The sequence below is a fragment of the Populus trichocarpa genome, chromosome 8 (genome assembly GCF_000002775.5).
Source record: "Populus trichocarpa isolate Nisqually-1 chromosome 8, P.trichocarpa_v4.1, whole genome shotgun sequence".
Taxonomy (NCBI): Eukaryota; Viridiplantae; Streptophyta; class Magnoliopsida; order Malpighiales; family Salicaceae; genus Populus; species Populus trichocarpa.
The window spans coordinates 7,503,088-7,520,882 of NC_037292.2; the positions used below are offsets into that span (position 1 = coordinate 7,503,088).

Here is a 17,795-nt window from a genome sequence, read left to right on the forward strand (position 1 = left end):
GTTTGGTTATCCTAATTTGATTTATCTCCGAATGGTCTTTCTTCTTGTTGTTGTTTTTTTTGGGCATATACCTGCTGCACTGATTTCTACGATAAATATTTGATTGTGATATCGTTGTGTTCTTGGAACCCTCCCAGGACTTCATCATAAAACTTAAAAGCCAAAGAACATTCTCGGTAATTTGATGCCATGCTGTTAAAAGCTTCCTAGAACATTCTCCAATAACATTAAAGGACAAGCTCGTTTTCTTGACTTGTGTTTCTATTCTCGGTAGCATAGAAACTCGTTCAAGAAATTTCTCGTATTTCATGCCAAACCCAAATAAAAAAGAAGAAGCATACTTCCACTTTTGTTGGCCTGGCTAGTGTTCTTGGTAAAGTGAGCAGCATGGAATTGTACCAACAAAATAAAAGAAGAAAACGGATGTGTCAAGTGCTCCCAAGTGAAATTTCAACGCATTTGCCATCACACATTTTGAAGGTCAAGGAGTGTCCAAATATCACAATATTGGCCTTATAACAAAGACCCACAACTGGCCCAGACCATACTAAAATGGGTCAGATGCCGAACCATCGGACCCATTAATCCATAAACCGGCCCCGCTCTCTCTCTCTCTCTCTGGTTTATCCTCGTTTCTTTCTTTCCACTCTCGTTGTCTGCTGGAGAGAAAAATGGGTTTTGCTGCTTCAATGTCTTCCCCTCCTCCTCCTCTGCAACTTTCCTCCTCCTCCTCCTCATCATCATCATGGTCAAAGTCAGCTCTTTTCAGCGTGACCCCAGTTTCCTTTTCTCCTCCAACTGGTAAAATTCTCAAACTTTTGACTCTTTTTAACTAAATTCACTCCACAAAAATGTAGTCCTCCTCCTAAATGCTTTCAAATTACTAAATCCAGGAAAAAATGCACAGTATCGTAAACGACTCGTCGTATTGTCAAAGAGAGTTTCACCTCTAGAAGAGGGCATGAGAATCAGGAGGTACGCCTCTTGAAATTTGAAGTGATGATTGTGTTATGGTTACTTGCTTACTTTCTTGATTGGTTTGGCTGCGTGTTCTTTAATTTTTGTAGAGAACGAGAGCTTCAAAAGACGGTTAAGTTTAGAAAAAGGCCACCATTGAGGCGGGGGAGAGTATCGCCAAGGTTGCCAGTGCCCGATGATATTCCAAAGCCTCCATATTTAGGTTCAAATGAGTTGCCAGATATTTCTAGTGAGCATCAGATTCATGACTCTGAAGGGATTGTTAAAATGAGGGCAGCCTGCGAGCTTGCTGCTCGCGTTTTGGATAATGCTGGCAAATTGGTTAGGGTAAGTAGGAGCTCCCTTATGTTTTATGTTTTTGTTCTGTTTAGATGCCTATACTTTTTTGTTCTTGTTGACTTTGAATGATTTGGTGTTTTATGTTAAGGTTTTGGTCCTTTATCTAGTAATGTTCAAGTCTATGTTTTGATAGTTAGTCAAGCAAATGTTAAACAAATTTCTCACGGGATAGAAGCCATTGTATATGCTAGTGAACACTTTCAACGATGCAAAGCTGGAATTTTTAGCAAAGCAAAATGTCCCATTTCTTACTTTTTTGAATTTTAGTTAATTTTCCTGACTTCAAATTCCAATCTTTTAGCATTTCTGAAGTGTTTGTGTCAACTGCAGGGTGATTCTGGTTTTCATATGCTTGTCACGTTGGTTAAATAATTTTCTGGAAAACAAATGTTTATCTGTCAATTAATGATAACAAATTTCTTTAACAGTCATTAAACAGTCAAAGCCTTTGCTTGACGTCGTGGTCAGTTGTTAATTGACTTGTTATCTAGGTGTTATGCATGAGCATGCTTTGATCAGAATTCATTGCAAATGACTTTTATGCCTGCTTAGGAATGCTAACACTTATGCAATCTGCCACTTTCCAAATTTGAGCTTATTAAGGACAGGCCAGTATTTTGTGTGGTTATCTTATTAAGGACAGGCCGGTATGTATATTAATCCTATGATATTATTGTGTGGTTATCTTATTAAGGACAGGCCAGTATTTTGACCTTTCAACTCGCTGCCCCTTGAACACCTTTGAGGTTTTCATGTTCCTGTGAACAGAAATTCTCTTCAACTTTCGTGCATTGAAATTATGCTCTTAAGGTAGAATAGAACTGGAAAAAGGAGATAAAAGCTCTCATTTTCCCCTGACATTTCTTTACGAAATTGGTTCTTTTTTTCTTATGATTTTGGAGGAGGATGTTTTCTGTTTTTTTTTCTCTATTTATCACTCTCTGTGTGTGTGTGTATTACCCTTTGGGTATGTTTATACTTAGTGGCATTTGATACCAGAGATTTGTAAGATTATATGCTTTTGATACGGCCTTTACTTGTTTCTTTATCTCAATCAGCCATCAGTGACAACAAATGAGATTGACAAAGCAGTGCACCAGATGATCATTGATGCTGGTGCTTATCCTTCACCTCTTGGTTATGGAGGATTCCCAAAGAGTGTGTGTACATCAGTTAACGAGTGCATGTGTCATGGAATACCTGACTCTCGTCAGCTGCAGGTCTGTTTGTTGCTGCTTGTTTAACATGCATGTGGATCATTTCTAAACATTTGTTTCTGTGCAGGATGGTGACATAATAAATATTGATGTGACGGTCTACTTAAATGTAAGTTCCTGATTCACCATTTTATCATTAACTTGGGTGGTTCCTTATACATAATATGTCTCCCTTTGCCTGCTAGGGCTATCATGGAGACACTTCAAAAACATTTCTGTGTGGGAATGTCAATGATGCTCTTATGCGTCTCGTGAAGGTGAGTTATATTTTGTACAAGTAATAATAACAGCTATTTCTCTTTGTTGATAGCTTTGCAGATTGGAGCCATGACTATTTGACAATCTTTAATTAATCGATGAAGTTGTACTTCGGCAACTGATTCCTGCTTTGCCAATTTTTGTCAAAGAAACCTGCATATCCCTCTATATTGATGATATAATAGATATTTGAGTCCTTTTTTCTGTTTTGCATTCACCAGAAATGTTATTCAGGCATTGACCTCATTTATACCTCTTGCTGCAGGTGACTGAGGAGTGTTTGGAAAGAGGGATAGCTCTATGTAAAGATGGTGCTAGTTTCAAGAAAATCGGAAAGAGAATTAGGTATTGTGGCTGTTTTTCCTTTTTTGGTTGGAATGGGAAGAGAACAATTTTACTGTGCTGGCTTACTATATTAGAATCATGGTGTGATATTCATTCTCACAGTTTGGTACTCACATAAAATAGCAATAGTTTACAGGTCATTAGCATTTTTTAAACCTGATTGATTATTAGTTATTTATTGTGCACTATTTTCATTACTTTTAATTTTTCAATATTATTTCATTTCCTATTTCCCAGAAAATTTCTGATGTTTATCTATCTAGTAAAATTACTAGTACATGAGTGGAATTCAATGCAGTCATATTCTTGTATATGTATAACAAATCACCAACCAAACGCAACCTCTTTTGAAGGGTTGAGTTCAGTTAATTCTTTTAACAAGGTTGAACCTAGTTCTTTTGCTTAAAAAGAATAGAACTAAGTTTCTGTTACCTTAAAGCAAACTAGACTTGAGGATCATTTTTGAAAAAAATTCCACTGGATAGAGTAGATCTCTCAAGTAGCTGATATAACTGTAGGTATAATTTGGAAAACCAGTTGAAACATAAAAGGGAGAGAGAACTGGATTAGAGACAAACCATTCACAATGGAGCTACAATTCATTTGATGACAGCTTTTCATAGTAATTAATCATCATTTCTTTTGTTTATCTTCCTAGATAATTTATATGATTATGAGTTAAGCAATTGGATTACCTAAACCTACTTTCTACAGATCGGATGATTTGTTACCAAGTGTTGTGGTTGGTTGTGGACTGATCAATGGTAATTGGTTTATTTATGGAAAGTTTTATGGAAAATTTATGAAAAACACAAAACTTGTGAAGTTACTGTCTGATCAATTCATTTATCAATTATATTTTTATCTATAGTTAATTGTATAGTAACGGATTTTTCATGATTGTATTTGCTAAAATATCACCTGAACTTGATGGATTTGTGGTGAGGATAAAAACTTCATTCTTGTGTATTTGTTATTTGATGGCGACTTAAACTTTTTATAACATTACACACTTGGATGATTGTCTCAGTGAGCATGCTGAAAAATATGGTTATGGTGTGGTGGAGCGTTTTGTTGGACATGGTGTAGGGACTGTATTTCATTCTGAACCATTAATACTACATAATCGTAAGTATCTTTTGACAAAAATATTTTACTGTTCTGCTTTTTTTGTCCATTTTTTTTAAGTTTCAAGGAGGTGAAGTTGAAACATTTTGTATATGGTCCGGTCTGTTTCTCTGCGCTGTGCTTTGCACTAATAACTCAAGAGGCCTTGTGGCTCATGGGCATAGTAGCAGTATATCATCCTTGCTTTTGGGCTAATTTCTGTCAATTCTTTTGCCAGTTGAATATCAAACAACAAACTCAAATCAATTCAGCTAAGCCTTATCTGAACTATTTAGGCCTATCCCTTTTTTGTTTCATTTTCCCTACTGATAATCCGTTTTAATTTTCCAATGTTTAAAAAAGTGGAAATATTTTTATGGACCTGTTATTATTCAAGGATAAACAAATGGAATGCCTTCAAATGCATCATCTTTGTTCAAGTCAAAGATGGACTGATTTTTTTGTCTACAAAGCTTCCTTGTGTAGTTTCATTAAAAATCTTTTTCACATGCTGTTGAACATTCATCCTAAAAAATTTGCTAATTTTGTCTAATTGTCTGTCAGGCAATGACAGGCCTGGCATCATGGTTGAAGGTGAAACTTTTACCATTGGTGAGTTCATTTTCTAAATTTCCAGAGTTGTTTGCCTTTATTTGACAACTGTAATCTGTAATCCTTGCTTTAGTTTTTCACATATCCATTATTATTTCTTGTTTCCTTTAGTTTGATCTGCTACACATTCTGTAGTGCATTTCAAATATGCTTTTTACTTGTCGTACACAATTTCCTTGCGCTGAACCATGCTGTGTTTGCATCAAGGAGGACCCAGAGTGACATTACTAATCTAGCTACCGCACAATTATCATATAGCAGTACACATTTCACGATCCTACCCTTATCAGTGTTTTCTAGCTGAAAATAGAGTATATTTGGCATCTTCCGTGATTTTGTGAACAAAATGAAATTGTCAGGACATTTTAATTAAACCTTGCGCTGTTCTATAATTAGAGAAATTCCTTGTGTCCATGCTAATCAGATACATTTCTTTTCATTGAAGGGGGGAAAAACAAGTATAATGCTGAACAACTGTTATTTTGTTTCATACCACCTTTATGCCTCTCATTTTAAACCTTTTTCTACAGAACCAATACTTACAATAGGAAGCACTGAGTGCATAACGTGGCCTGACAACTGGACAACTTTGACAGCTGATGGTAGTCCTGCAGCACAATTTGAGCATACCATTTTAATTACTAGAACTGGTGCGGAAATTTTGACAAAGTGTTAAATCATTGTAATTTATTATATTTTCGGCCCCAATATCTTTCCCTCACATTTTTTGAAGTAGATGCTGTAGGATCCAATTCTGGTTTTATACATGTGGGTTCCTCAAATGCTTGAAATTTAATCATTCTAGATTGGTAAAGAAGCAAATCTTGATTTGAGAGGTTCAATTCCTAAGGACTAGGCAAACAATGCGAGTCAGGTTATAGTTTATGGATTAGGAAAGTAGATAGAAGAAATCAGACTTCCATTAATGGCTGCTGGACAAGTTCTGCTATACCTAAGACATGCTTATACTATTCTTGAATGACCTCTTCTTCTTCTTCTTCTTCTTCTATTTTTGGCAACTATATCATTGATTTAGGTAATTCTGATTCTACGTTCGTGTACTTTTTCTTTGTAGTTCAAACTATAGTAGGATATATGGTCTCGTCTTTAGTTCACTTCATTCGTTGCCTGCCGTCCCTCCATTTGATCTGATCATGGGGCATGCTGGTTAGATTCGAATCTATTGAGTCGATGACGGCCAGCATTTGCCGATGTCATTATTGTGGCAAGGAACAGGTGGGGATGTATTCTTAAAAGTTAAACTGTCTGAATATAGGATTTGCCCTCAGGGTCGAACCAAAAACTTATAAGGCAAGGAAGATTTTTTCGATGACAAGTGTCACAAGACAAGCATGGTTGTTTTTTTTTTTCCTGTGTATTTATTTTAATTAGTTCTGGGCCAACTATGATTGTAGGTCCAGGTATTTATACTGTTGTTGAGGCTTATGCTATCTATCTATGTTGATTTCTCTCGAACCTTAGTCTCTGAGACGGCGCACGAGTCTCTACTAGAGACAAGCACGATAGTTGTTTTCTTTTGGACAGGGGAGTGGAGTTTATTTTATTTAATTGACTAGGACATGGAATAGAGACTTCTTTCACGTTTTTTACTCCGTCCGATTGTGTTGACCCGTAACTTCCTGGAAACACCTACCTGCCTCGTGTGGAATCCGTGATGCCTGAATCTGGGTGGGTGAATAGTCAATGAATTAACCCTAGCTCTTCTTGTGCACTAATGGGGTGGACATGCACCAATTTGCAAGTGGGTGTTTTGTAACTAAGGATCCCATTGGTATATTCTCTTGAGGAAATGAAGCACTAAAGATAGCATTAGATACCTCATCTGGAATGGTTTTTATAAGCTCTGAAATTGCTTATTGTTTTTATTTTTTTTGAAGCCATTAATGGAATTACTAAACGACTGTCTTGTTCTTGTAGAGGGAAGAGGAAGCTCCATCCAAGCTACCAACCGACCATGTTCATAGAAATGAGCTGCTTGCAAGTTTATTGCTACCATAGGCCAAATGAGAGGCACCCTCCACGAAATTTAATTAAATGATTTTGATCTTTCCACATGACGATCGTTCACATGCGGCCCAGCTCCACTTCTCCACTTTCCACGAAAAAAATAAAAATAAAAATAAAATCCCCACGTGTTCGACATGAAATATTTGAAAAATCTTCTCTCTATGTACCATTTCTACATAGTTTGAGCTGCCCACCTTGATTCTTGGCACTCTCTCCTCTATCTATCTTTCTATCGTCACCGGCATCATCAATGGCCTCTACCAGCTCTCTCAAGCCAGTCTCTTCTCTCAAACTCTCTAACCCAAGATCCCAATCTCTCTTCCAATCCCAACAACAATTGGGTTTCACTCACTCACAAGGCTTTGCAATTCAACACCTCAAACTCTCCAAAGCAAATCGTGATCAAGATCATTTCTCAACAAAAAGAAGCTCCGGGGACTTCACCACCAGAGCTTTCTTCTTCAACAAGAAGCCTAGGTCCCCTCCAGTATCTCCAAAACCAAGTAAGTTAAACTACTTAAACAATATAATTCGCTTTAAAAATAATGATCTTGTTTATATTACTTGATTGATGAAGTGATTTTCTCTTTTTTAGCTAAAGTTCAAGAGCTGAATGTGTATGAAATCAACGAGCGAGACAGAGGCAGCCCAGCCTTTTTAAAACTGAGTCAAAAACCCCAAAACTCTCTCGGTGACCTTGTGCCTTTCTCCAACAAGCTTTACTCTGGAGACTTACAGAAACGGCTAGGCATAACTTCTGGTCTCTGTGTACTAATCCAAAATGTGCCAGAAAAGAAAGGTGATAGATATGAGGCAACATACAGCTTCTACTTTGGTGATTATGGTCACATATCAGTACAAGGAGCATACCTGACCTATGAGGATACCTACCTAGCTGTGACTGGTGGGTCTGGGATCTTTGAGGGTGTGTATGGACAGGTCAAATTGCAGCAACTTGTGTTTCCGTTCAAGTTGTTTTACACTTTCTATTTGAAGGGAATACCTGATTTGCCAGCTGAACTTCTGGGACAGCCAGTCACCCCATCGCCAAGTGTGGAACCGGCTCCTGCTGCTAAGGCCACGGAACCTCGTGGGATTATCCAAAACTTCACTAAATGATCCATTTTGTTTATTTTTTAGCTTAATTTCTTTTTGCCATTTTCTTTCCAGTCAATGTTTGTTTCTCGCCGGAGAAATTAAGTCTCAACGATGTATCTGGGGGGCGGTGTTTGTTTTTGTAGTGTTGCCGTTATTTTAAATTAATATATTTTTTATATTATTATAATGAATTAATATTAAAAAAAAATATTTTAATATATTAACAATCAAAATAAAAAAAATAAGTAAAGAAAACAAATAACCTTCAAATAGCACGCATTAGGTACTTCCTACACACATTGATGTCATCAGGTCTAATGCACATGATGGCTTGCAATCCGGGACCAATCAGGGGGTGATAGTGGTGGCCTCGCCACCGGTAGAGAATAGAGATTGCGGTGTGCCAGATACAAAGCAGTTATCTATCCGATAAATATTAATTAAATTATGCAACTTAATCTTATATTTTGCACAATTAAGCTCAAATTGAAACCTAATTACATGTTTGTTTGGTTGTGAGGGTCTAATTGAAAGTTAAAGGACTGAAGTGAAACACACGTGTAACAAGGTGATTCTTTAGAATTTTCTTGGAAAATTCATTTTCATCCTATCTTTTAAAGGTATTAGGTGAACGATCCCTATAATATTTAAAATGATATTTTAATACAAAACTTTATTTTTTTTTAATTTTTAGTTTATTTTTGGTGAAAAAAAAGAGAGGGGGTCATTAAATCTAACTTAGAGAGAAAAGGTTGTTGTTATGGAAGATTTAAATCACCAAAACGATCGATTTTTATATAAAAAATTTATCATTTGATACACAAAGCTATGACTAATAATAATAGTAGTAGTACTAGTATGCACTGAGGGTCTTGGCCTGGCGGTGGGAGGGGCTTGTCTTCTTCCGCTGCTCCTGAGTTCGAGCCCTCATGTGCACGCCTGTCACCCCCGCGGTGCTTTACATGCCCACTGGGTTTGCAGGGTGTTCAGTGAGCCGTGGGATTAGTCGTGGTACGCGTAAGCTGGCCCAGACACCCACGTAAATAAAAAAAATAATAGTAATAGTAGTAGTAGAAGTAGGATGATGCTTATAGATTTTGATAGTTTTATAATTGTAGCCATTTTATAGGATCCTCCAATAGCAAGTTTTTTTCAAATTATTAATCACTACCCTCCTCCTTTAATCAATAAAGAGACAAAGAAAAAGAAAGATGAGTCCGAAAGAAATGAACACTTTTTCATTCCTTTCTTTTTTATAATGAAGCATCATCCTCGTCGTTACTTTATGAACCATCAATGTGTCTTTTCTCACCTCTCTGCAAAGCCTTCTTGATACCTCAACTCTCTAAGGGACAACAAAAGAAAGTTAACATTCTAACATGATTTTGCATATTTTCTCCCCCAATTTATTAGATACATAATTAAGATAATTGTTTAAAATACCCACAACACCAACCCACCCGTCCGTTAAAACAAGGGAGAATAAAAAAAGGATAATATAAAAAAACCCAACAACAACCAAAAAATCAAAACAAAAATAAGAGTAGAAAAATAAAAGGGTAGGAAAAAAATCACAAAAGCAGCTAAAAATCATAGAAAATTTAACTCAAAACACTATTAAAATCCATAATATAAATAGATGAAAAGATTTTATCAACATGATTTAAAAAAAAATTAATTAAATAAATAAATATTAATGACGCATCAATCAATAGAAGTTTTGTGCACAAGAACTTGATCAAATAATAGTAATTTTTCTTTTGGAATGGAACGGGATCCGTGCTTGTATTAAGCTTGGGTCAAGGGAGTGTTCGGAAACACAGTGCGAACTACGTTTTTAAAAATTTTGATTTTTTTTGTTTGTTTAAAATGAATTTTTTTTATGTTTTTTAATCGTTTTGATGTATTGATGTCAAAAATAATTTTAAAAAATAAAAAAAATTATTTTAATGTATTTCTAAGCAAAAAACACTTTGAACACCCATCATTACCACAATCTTAAACAGGCCTTCAATCGAGCGATAGTGTTCAGCCTATGTTATGCATATGGTGCTCTATTTATTCATGTTATCTTTGATTTTTTTTTTTTTTTCACTTGCCTTGCATTTTTTTTCTTTCAATATCTCTCAAGAAAAGATAAAGAAAAAATAAAACTCAGAATCTATAATCTACTTGTAGAGAACAGATAGGAATGTTAAGTTAATAAATTAAATACAACCTACAAGCTTTATAAACCAATTATAAGAATGCTCTTAATATGTCCTTTGGAAAAATGTCACCAAACTGTGCTCGGAAATCATAGCATTTCGTCAAATAAACGGATGAACTACAATTTAATTAGTCCTAATTTTGGGCTACTTCGTCTTGGCACTCAATTTAGATTTATTTACTGTTATCAACATTTGTTTTTTATATAAAAGATTCGATGGCACTGGCGGTCGGTCCATTATTAATACTATTACTGTTGATGTTGATAAAAAGGAAGGATTGCAAGAAACTCATCTCGAGTCGCTAGCAGACCATGTCAAGGTCGACATCCTCCCTTGTGATTGTTTATATTTTTTTTCTTGAGAGCATTACTAAAATACGTTCTGTCAAGGTCAAGTAATAACTGGGCCTTAAACATCCTCAAGAATTATGGGCTATTCGTTACCAACGGGCCCAACACATCCATCCAGGCTTCAAGAGATGGGCTACAAGATCTTGTGATCCAAGGATCATCAAAGATTTGAGGCTCTTGACGAGCAACCAGTTTTCTGCAATACCTTGAAACGAAGCACGAAGAAATGTTACCGTAATTTCTTGATTTAGATTGCAGGCGAAGCAGTTGAAAAGGGAAACTGGAAAGCTGGAGAACTTTTGAAAAGTTCCTTTAGCACACCACTATAAAATCTCGGTTACTTTCCTCAACCATATCGTCGCCTTCGTCGGGTTGGCAAGCGAACCGTTTATTTATTGAGGAGATTGCAGTACGATGAGATGCACTTGCTCTTTTACACGTAAAATAATTTGCTGTCTGTCACAAGCACTCTGGAATTAGGAGGATCATCTACTGCTTCAACCACCAGCACCACTACTAATTTGTTTGGTTCTTGATCTTCTTTTCCTTAATGCAAGCTCTACTCCAATCTTCTGATGTACTGGATTTTCTTTCCCAAAAACCACCCCAGCTTCAACGCCAACTATTGTTAGTACCACTGCTATCGCATCCACATCAACCCCTTCAACACCAAATTCTTTTTCGTTTGGGACGCAGTCATTAGCACCTTCACAACCTTCATTATATGGCAATGCAGCTTCTTCTTCATCAGCGAAATCCACAACTGTATCGCCGTTGTTTTCCACACTAACTAATACACATGCTTCTGCTCCAGCTAGTGGTGCTACTGCAGTTACTTCTACCAGTACTAGCAATACTACTTCGGGGTTGAGTTTGCCTGCATTCGGTGTGACTTCAGGAACTGCAGCTGGGACAGGTGTTGCTGCTGTTTCTACTGGCTCTGCATTGTTTTCGTTTTCGGATTTTGCTTCTGCTACAACTAGTGTGATGACTTCTTCAGGGACTACTAGTACTTGTTCGTTTACTGGATTTTCATTGTCCAGTATATCCCCGGCTTCTACTTCAAAATCGCAAACTCAACCAGTTGATAGTTCTGCGCCTTTACTCAGTGTCCCTGCTTCAACTGTTACACTTACAACAACCTCCAGTACGACTGCTTAGTCTATGTAAGATGAGTATGGTGTTGATGATGAATGTGAGGAGTATGGAGATCAAGTAGGCATTGTAGATCCTCGTGGGGATGACTTTGAAGATCCAAATGAGCATGCTGAGGGAAGTACTGATATTTTAATATACATAATGCCCTTCTATTCCTGTGATATTTCTCATACTTGTGGACCGAGCCCGCTATTTGTTGTGAAACTGATTTTGCTCGAATGCATGGCTTTAATTATGAACTGTGTCCATGGGGCAAACATCCAGTGGAAAATATTCAGGAGAGAGCACTAAAGCTACTGGATCAATACAGGAAGAAATTAACTCTGTACCGGACTAATACTCTCCTTGTTCCTCTTGGTGATGATTTCTGTTACATCAGTATTGATGAAGCAGAGGCTCAGTTTCAGAATTACCGAATGTTATTTGATTACGTCAACTCTAATCCGAGTTTAAATGCAGGGGCACAATTTGGTACTTTGGATGAGTACTTCCGAACTCTTCGTGGAAAGTCTGACAGGATAAATTATTCTCTTCCTGTAGAGGTTGGCTCTGATCAGGTTGGGGATTTTCCATCTTTATCAGGTGACTTCTTTACTTATGCTGATAGGCAACAGGACTATTGGAGTGGCTATTACATCTCAAGGCCTTTCTTTAAGGCTGTTGATCGGGTACTAGAGCAAAGACTTCGTGCTGTCGAGATAATGATGGCTTCGTGGCGTACTTATTGCCAGAGAGCACAACGTGAAAAATTGCCCACAGGCTTTGCCTACAAGATGACTACTGCAATGGGGAATTTAGTTCTTTTCCAACATCAGGACGGGGTAACTGGCACTGCTAAGTATCATGTTATTTGGGACTACGGAACTCGAATGCATAATTGTTTACAGGGCTTGCAAATTTTCATGTCCAAAGCTATTGAAGTACTTCTTGGTATTCGCCATGATAAATCTGACCGTAACCCATCCCAGTTTGAGTCAGAACAGGTGAGGTCTAAATATGATGTCCAACCAGAGTTTAAGGCAATCAATGCTCGCGAAGGAACCTCACAATATGTTGAGTTTTCTAATCCGTTGGAGCAAAGTAGAGAAGAAATTGCGATGCCTATTGTTAACATGCCAGATGTTACTATTCTGGATTCAAACTGGACTTGTGTTCGAAGTCAAGCGTCCTCTGAATAGCAGCAAGATAAAAGCAAAACTTTTACTGGAAGGCATAGTGTCCTCTGGAAAGCTTCTGTTCCTGCCATGGGGTTGCAAACATATTATGTTGCTAATGGCTTTGAGAGATGTGACAAGGCAAAACCAGCAAGACTTGAATACTTCTCGATGTCCAATGTATCTTCTTGCCCTGCTCCATATGACTGCTCCAGAATTGAAGGTGGCGTGGATGAAATTCAAAATCAACATCAAACTCTCAACTTTGATATCAAGCATGGTCTGCTGCGGAAAATAACTCAAAATGATGGATGGTTAGAGATCAGGCTTGACTGTCGTTTGTAAAGAGATGATGGACATGGTCTTGGGCAAGGAGGGATGGATAATAATCGCCCAATGAATGCGATCTTTCACATTCTTTTTGAGTTTAACATTTTTTCCACTTTAGATCTTGTTTCCAATCCTCTTCCCTTCAGCCCTTCTTTTCTCCCTCACTGTGTTAGTGCTCCCTTGAATTATCCATTGCAAGAGGCACCGATCGCTTCTTTTCTCTTTTGTTTCCTTGATCTTTCACATTTCAGGCGAGGGCAAAAAAAATCTACCCTAAGTCCCACCTAGAACATCTCGACCAATAAGCCAGAAAATATCAAACTGAACTTCTATTGGTGCACGGAGTTAATTTCATTTGCTAAAAGAAAAGACCTGTTGCTAGTACTTGTATAAACATCACACGGACCTATCTGTATCTGAAATTGATGAGCTAGTCAATTATGGAGAGAAATAATTTCCATGATTTCCTAAAAAGCATCGGTGCCTTGAAGAAGAAGAAACCATGTACTCGTACATAATGAATTAGCCATCTTTATCTTGTTTCTTAAAAGAAAAAACCATGGTAGCCTGGTGAATCTTTCACCGTCGTCCTCCCTTTTAAATTCACTTCCTTTTCCTTGTTCTTTTTAATAAATTCAAAATTAATTTTATGTGTTTTTGGATCTGACTTTGTTTTTTTTTTCTTTTGGTTTCATCTCCGGTTTTGTTTCATTTGAATGAAAGTTTTTATATTTTATCTTTCTATTTAAAAAAAATAGAGCGTTCTTTATCAATTATGGTGAAATGGGTCCTAGGACTTCTTTTTTTTATGGAAAAAAGTTTATAAAAATCAGTTTCTAATTTATTTTTTTGTTTACCATTAATAAAATTTATCAATTAAAAACACTTTCTAGTCAAAGAAAAATTAAACTTGATTTTCAAAAATGTGTTTTTCCTTATTAATTTGTTTGCTAGAAAGTAGTTTATATGGAAAGTGATTTTTTTTTATGTTTGAAAGTATCATAGAAAATAAGTTGGAAAATATTTTCTAATATTTAGCTATGCCATAAAAAAATAAGCTAGAAAATAACTTATCAATGTTTTAATTTTTTTTCAAGTTTATTAAAAGAATGAGAACCAAATCTAACATATGAAAAAGTTGAAGGAGGATGGAATTAAAAATAAAGTTTTATTTTTATAAATTATTTTAAATAAAATAAATAAAAATTAAGAGAATGGAACGAATATGATTGGTAAAAAATCAATTAAAAAAAAAAGGTAAGAGGAAAAAAATAAAAATCAAAATAACGAGGACAAAATCGATATAAAAATCAAATCATATCAAAGTTTAAGTGATAAAATTGAAAAAAAAATCAGAACAAAATATATATCAATTAAAAAATTGAGGACCAAATTTGATATGATATAACATGGTATTTTTAAATTTTTTGTAACTTCTAAAAAGTGCATTCCATTCAAAATAAAAGGAAATTTTAAAAAAAAAATCACACCAATTTTTGAAATATTTTTCTCTAATTAGAAAGTATTTTTCATTAACCAATTTTTTATGATAAATGAATATTAAAAGGTAGTTTCTAGAAAATTATTTTTCATTAAACAAACGAGGTAATTTGGGATGAATACACTTTTCAGAAGTTGTGAAAAAATAAAAAAATATATCATGTTATTTGTTGATTATATTAAATTTAGTCATTAATTTTTTTATTGCTATATATTTTGTTTTGATTCTTTTTTCAATTTCATCCATTAGAATTTGATTTAATTTTGTTTTTATATAAAATTTGTTTCTTATTTTTTTAATTGTTATTTATTTTTCTCTTATTATTTTTTTATCTATCACTTTCGGTTCTTATTTTTTATCGTTACTTATTTTATTTAAAATAATTTATGAAATTATAAATTGTTTTCAATTTTATCTTTTTTCAACTTTTTTTTATATATCAGATTTGGTACATATTTTTATATTATTATTTTTAATTAAAATAATTTATAAAATTTGATTTTTTTAATTTTATTATTCTTTAATTTTTTAATTTAAAATAATTTATGAAATTGACTCACGCGCTTGAATAGCGAGTAGGGGAATTAATGATTAGGAAAGGCACAAAAACAAGGAAAGAGTGGAGGAGGTGGGGAGGGAATGGGACGTGGGAACTGGGGTTTGGCCGCCCTTACAAGGCGTGAAAAGCCAGCCACGTTAACAAGAAGGATCACGTACTATGCATTATCTTCAGACCTAATCACACGCCGCATCGTCAGTGCGTATTCACGCTCAGGTTCAACTCACAAGATCTCTGTTCCTCCTTAGTGTGCGTTTGACTTCTTGGTAACGGTCTGAGAAAAATATAAAAAAAAAATTGTGATTTTTTTAATCAATATCTCAAAAGATAATTTTTAGTGATAACGATATGCGGTGAATAAGGTTTAAATAGATACCTTTGGTATATTCGTATATTCCATGGGTATAAGCAATAGCTTCAACGAAAATAAAAACAAAATCCATGTCAGGATCCTACCTATTTATCATAACAAAAACTAAAAAGAACTCATTGCTCATATTTTATTATGAATTTCTATACTAAATTATTGTTTTACCCTTGACAATTCAACTCTTATAGTATTTTTCACGGGACATATTTGCTATTACAAGATTAAATAAGGATATATGAATCTTTTAATCTTTGATCTACACGATATAATATCTAAAACACCATCAAAAGTTTAATTTTCTTAACAATAAGAGTAGGGATGTTTTTGGTTTTTACTTTTTCTCAGCGCAATATAGTTATTGAAGTGCCCTTGGAATCAAATAATCTATAAATAAAATTAAAAGTTTTTCTTTTCTTTTTATTATGTTTTTTCTGTTAATATTGTATGGGGTCAGAAACAATTTGATATTTGCATAAATTAAATTAAAAAATAAGAAGTTATTGGCATATATGGTGCCTTCCAATGGTCGAACACCACATTTTAGGGCAGCATTTGATGCGTCTTGCCACCTCCTTCATGGTGGTCTGACGTGTGTAGCAGCCCCACACACGATGGAGCTCCAACGATATTTTTTTTCTCCCTCTTTTTTCTCTCTTTTTAACCTTAAAAAATATACAATCCTTGCAAAAAATCAATTGAGTGAGTGTGTTATTTGTAAAGTTTATCATATTTGGTTTTTATTTTTTTAATTGTATCAAGTTTCATTTTTTTTTCAATTTGATCGTTTAAAATTTAATTTTTCTATCAAATTTGTCCTTTTTATTTTATGATGTTTCAGGTTTAACCCTTGATGTTTTGATTTCTAATTTAGATTCTTGGCTCTTTTATTAAATTTTAGTTTCTTTATCAATTTCATCATTAGATCCATGATCTTAATTTTTATTTTTTTTCATATTTGGTCCTCATTATCTTGATTTTTATTTTTGTTTTGGATTCTTTTGTGAATTTGATTTTTTTTTTCAATTTTCCCTTTCAATTCAATATTTTATGATAATATTTAAGGTTTGACCTCAATATTTTGATTTCTAATTTTGATTCTTAGCCCTTTTATCAAAAATTAATTTATTTTTAATTTCATCCTTAGATCCATAATTTTATTTTTTTATGAATTTGGTCCTCATTCTCTTGATTTTTGTTTTTTATTTTGGATTTATTTTTTAATTTAATGCTTTTTTTTTCAAATTTGCTCTTTAATTCAAAATTCTAGTTTGTCTCCTCAATTTTTTTTTTTTTCAAATGAGGTCTTTATTCTCTTAGTTGCTATTTTTTTATTTCATCATTCGACATTTGATTTATTGGATTTGGTCTCCTTGGTTTTTCTCATTGTTTCTATGCTCTACCCGAGAGTTAATCCGGGACAACTATCGGGTCACGGGTCAAGTGGGTTGACCTAAGTTAACCTAAGTCAATCAAATCTTTTTTTTTTGTAAAAAAAAAAAATCAAAATGATACCATTTTGAAAAAAAAAATAATCAACGAGTTTTGACCATATTTTAACTGGATTTGCCTCAGGTTAACTAAAACATGGATCAACCCAGGTTTTGACCGTCTTACACTAAATCAATTCTCTCCTGGTTTCTTTAGAAACACTAAGCAACACTTAAACATTGGTTTTTTTACGTTGTAAGAAAATCAATTCGACTTGCGGTGAAATGCGAAACAACTATCTAGTAATAGATAGAAGGATGATTACAAACAATATTGGACAGTTCTCTAATTGACCTAGTGTTTTTAAAAGCAAGCAATAAAAATTTACTGCCATTTATTTTTTGAAATTTAAAAAATATTAAAACTAACATATAATTTTAGTAAAATTAGAAAGTAAAAAATAATTATTTGAATTTATGAGGGTGAGAACAAGGAAAAGACAAGTATTTTGATCTTATTTGAAGATAATGATGTTTTTTTTTTTAAAATAACATAGTCTAGTAAAAATCTTGAGAGAATGATATAGGTTGGAAAAATATTTGGGAAATAATACAGTTCTAACACAACCATGTTTCTAAATATTATTTTTATACATAACTGCTATTCTCAATAATAGTTGTATAGTCATGTTTCAAAATGTATGTTTTTAAAAAAATAATTAACATAAACAAAAATTAACTCAAAATTTTATGA

At 34.4% G+C, this 17,795-nt stretch overlaps 2 protein-coding genes and 1 pseudogene across 4 annotated transcripts; all 3 read left to right on the forward strand.

Annotated features, from left to right (window-relative positions):
* Window positions 1-576: 576 nt before the first annotated feature.
* LOC112323214 (methionine aminopeptidase 1B, chloroplastic) lies at window positions 577-7,035 on the forward strand. Of its 3 annotated transcripts, none has more exons than XM_024605952.2 (10): window positions 577-801; window positions 894-975; window positions 1,068-1,305; window positions 2,376-2,537; window positions 2,602-2,643; window positions 2,720-2,791; window positions 3,058-3,137; window positions 4,168-4,265; window positions 4,809-4,856; window positions 6,795-7,035. In XM_024605952.2, exons 1-10 carry the CDS (start codon window positions 672-674, stop codon window positions 6,839-6,841), a joined length of 999 nt encoding a protein of 332 aa, XP_024461720.1. In that variant the 5' UTR covers window positions 577-671; the 3' UTR covers window positions 6,842-7,035. The 3 variants fall into 3 exon arrangements, with proteins under 3 accessions (XP_024461720.1, XP_024461719.1, XP_024461718.1); XM_024605951.2 differs by lacking the exon at window positions 6,795-7,035 and adding an exon at window positions 4,992-5,410; XM_024605950.2 differs by lacking the exon at window positions 6,795-7,035 and adding an exon at window positions 5,387-5,652 and having other exon boundaries at window positions 580-801.
* A 99-nt stretch (window positions 7,036-7,134) lies between these two features.
* On the forward strand, window positions 7,135-8,169 carry LOC7483932 (allene oxide cyclase, chloroplastic). Its single transcript, XM_024605953.2, has 2 exons — window positions 7,135-7,387; window positions 7,480-8,169. Exons 1-2 carry the CDS (start codon window positions 7,135-7,137, stop codon window positions 8,001-8,003), a joined length of 777 nt encoding a protein of 258 aa, XP_024461721.1. The 3' UTR covers window positions 8,004-8,169.
* Window positions 8,170-11,092: 2,923 nt separating this feature from the next.
* LOC7483935 (alpha-mannosidase 2-like) lies at window positions 11,093-13,769 on the forward strand (annotated as a pseudogene).
* Window positions 13,770-17,795: the final 4,026 nt, after the last annotated feature.

Coding starts and splice junctions, on each gene's coding strand:
- LOC112323214 (XM_024605950.2), top strand. CDS start 672: ATGGGTTTTGCTGCTTCAATGTCTTCCCCTCCTCCTCCTCTGCAACTT. Junction 976..1,067: donor GAGGGCATGAGAATCAGGAG/GTACGCCTCTTG, acceptor TAATTTTTGTAG/AGAACGAGAGCTTCAAAAGA. Junction 2,792..3,057: donor CTCTTATGCGTCTCGTGAAG/GTGAGTTATATT, acceptor CTCTTGCTGCAG/GTGACTGAGGAGTGTTTGGA.
- LOC7483932 (XM_024605953.2), top strand. CDS start 7,135: ATGGCCTCTACCAGCTCTCTCAAGCCAGTCTCTTCTCTCAAACTCTCT. Junction 7,388..7,479: donor TCCAGTATCTCCAAAACCAA/GTAAGTTAAACT, acceptor TCTCTTTTTTAG/CTAAAGTTCAAGAGCTGAAT.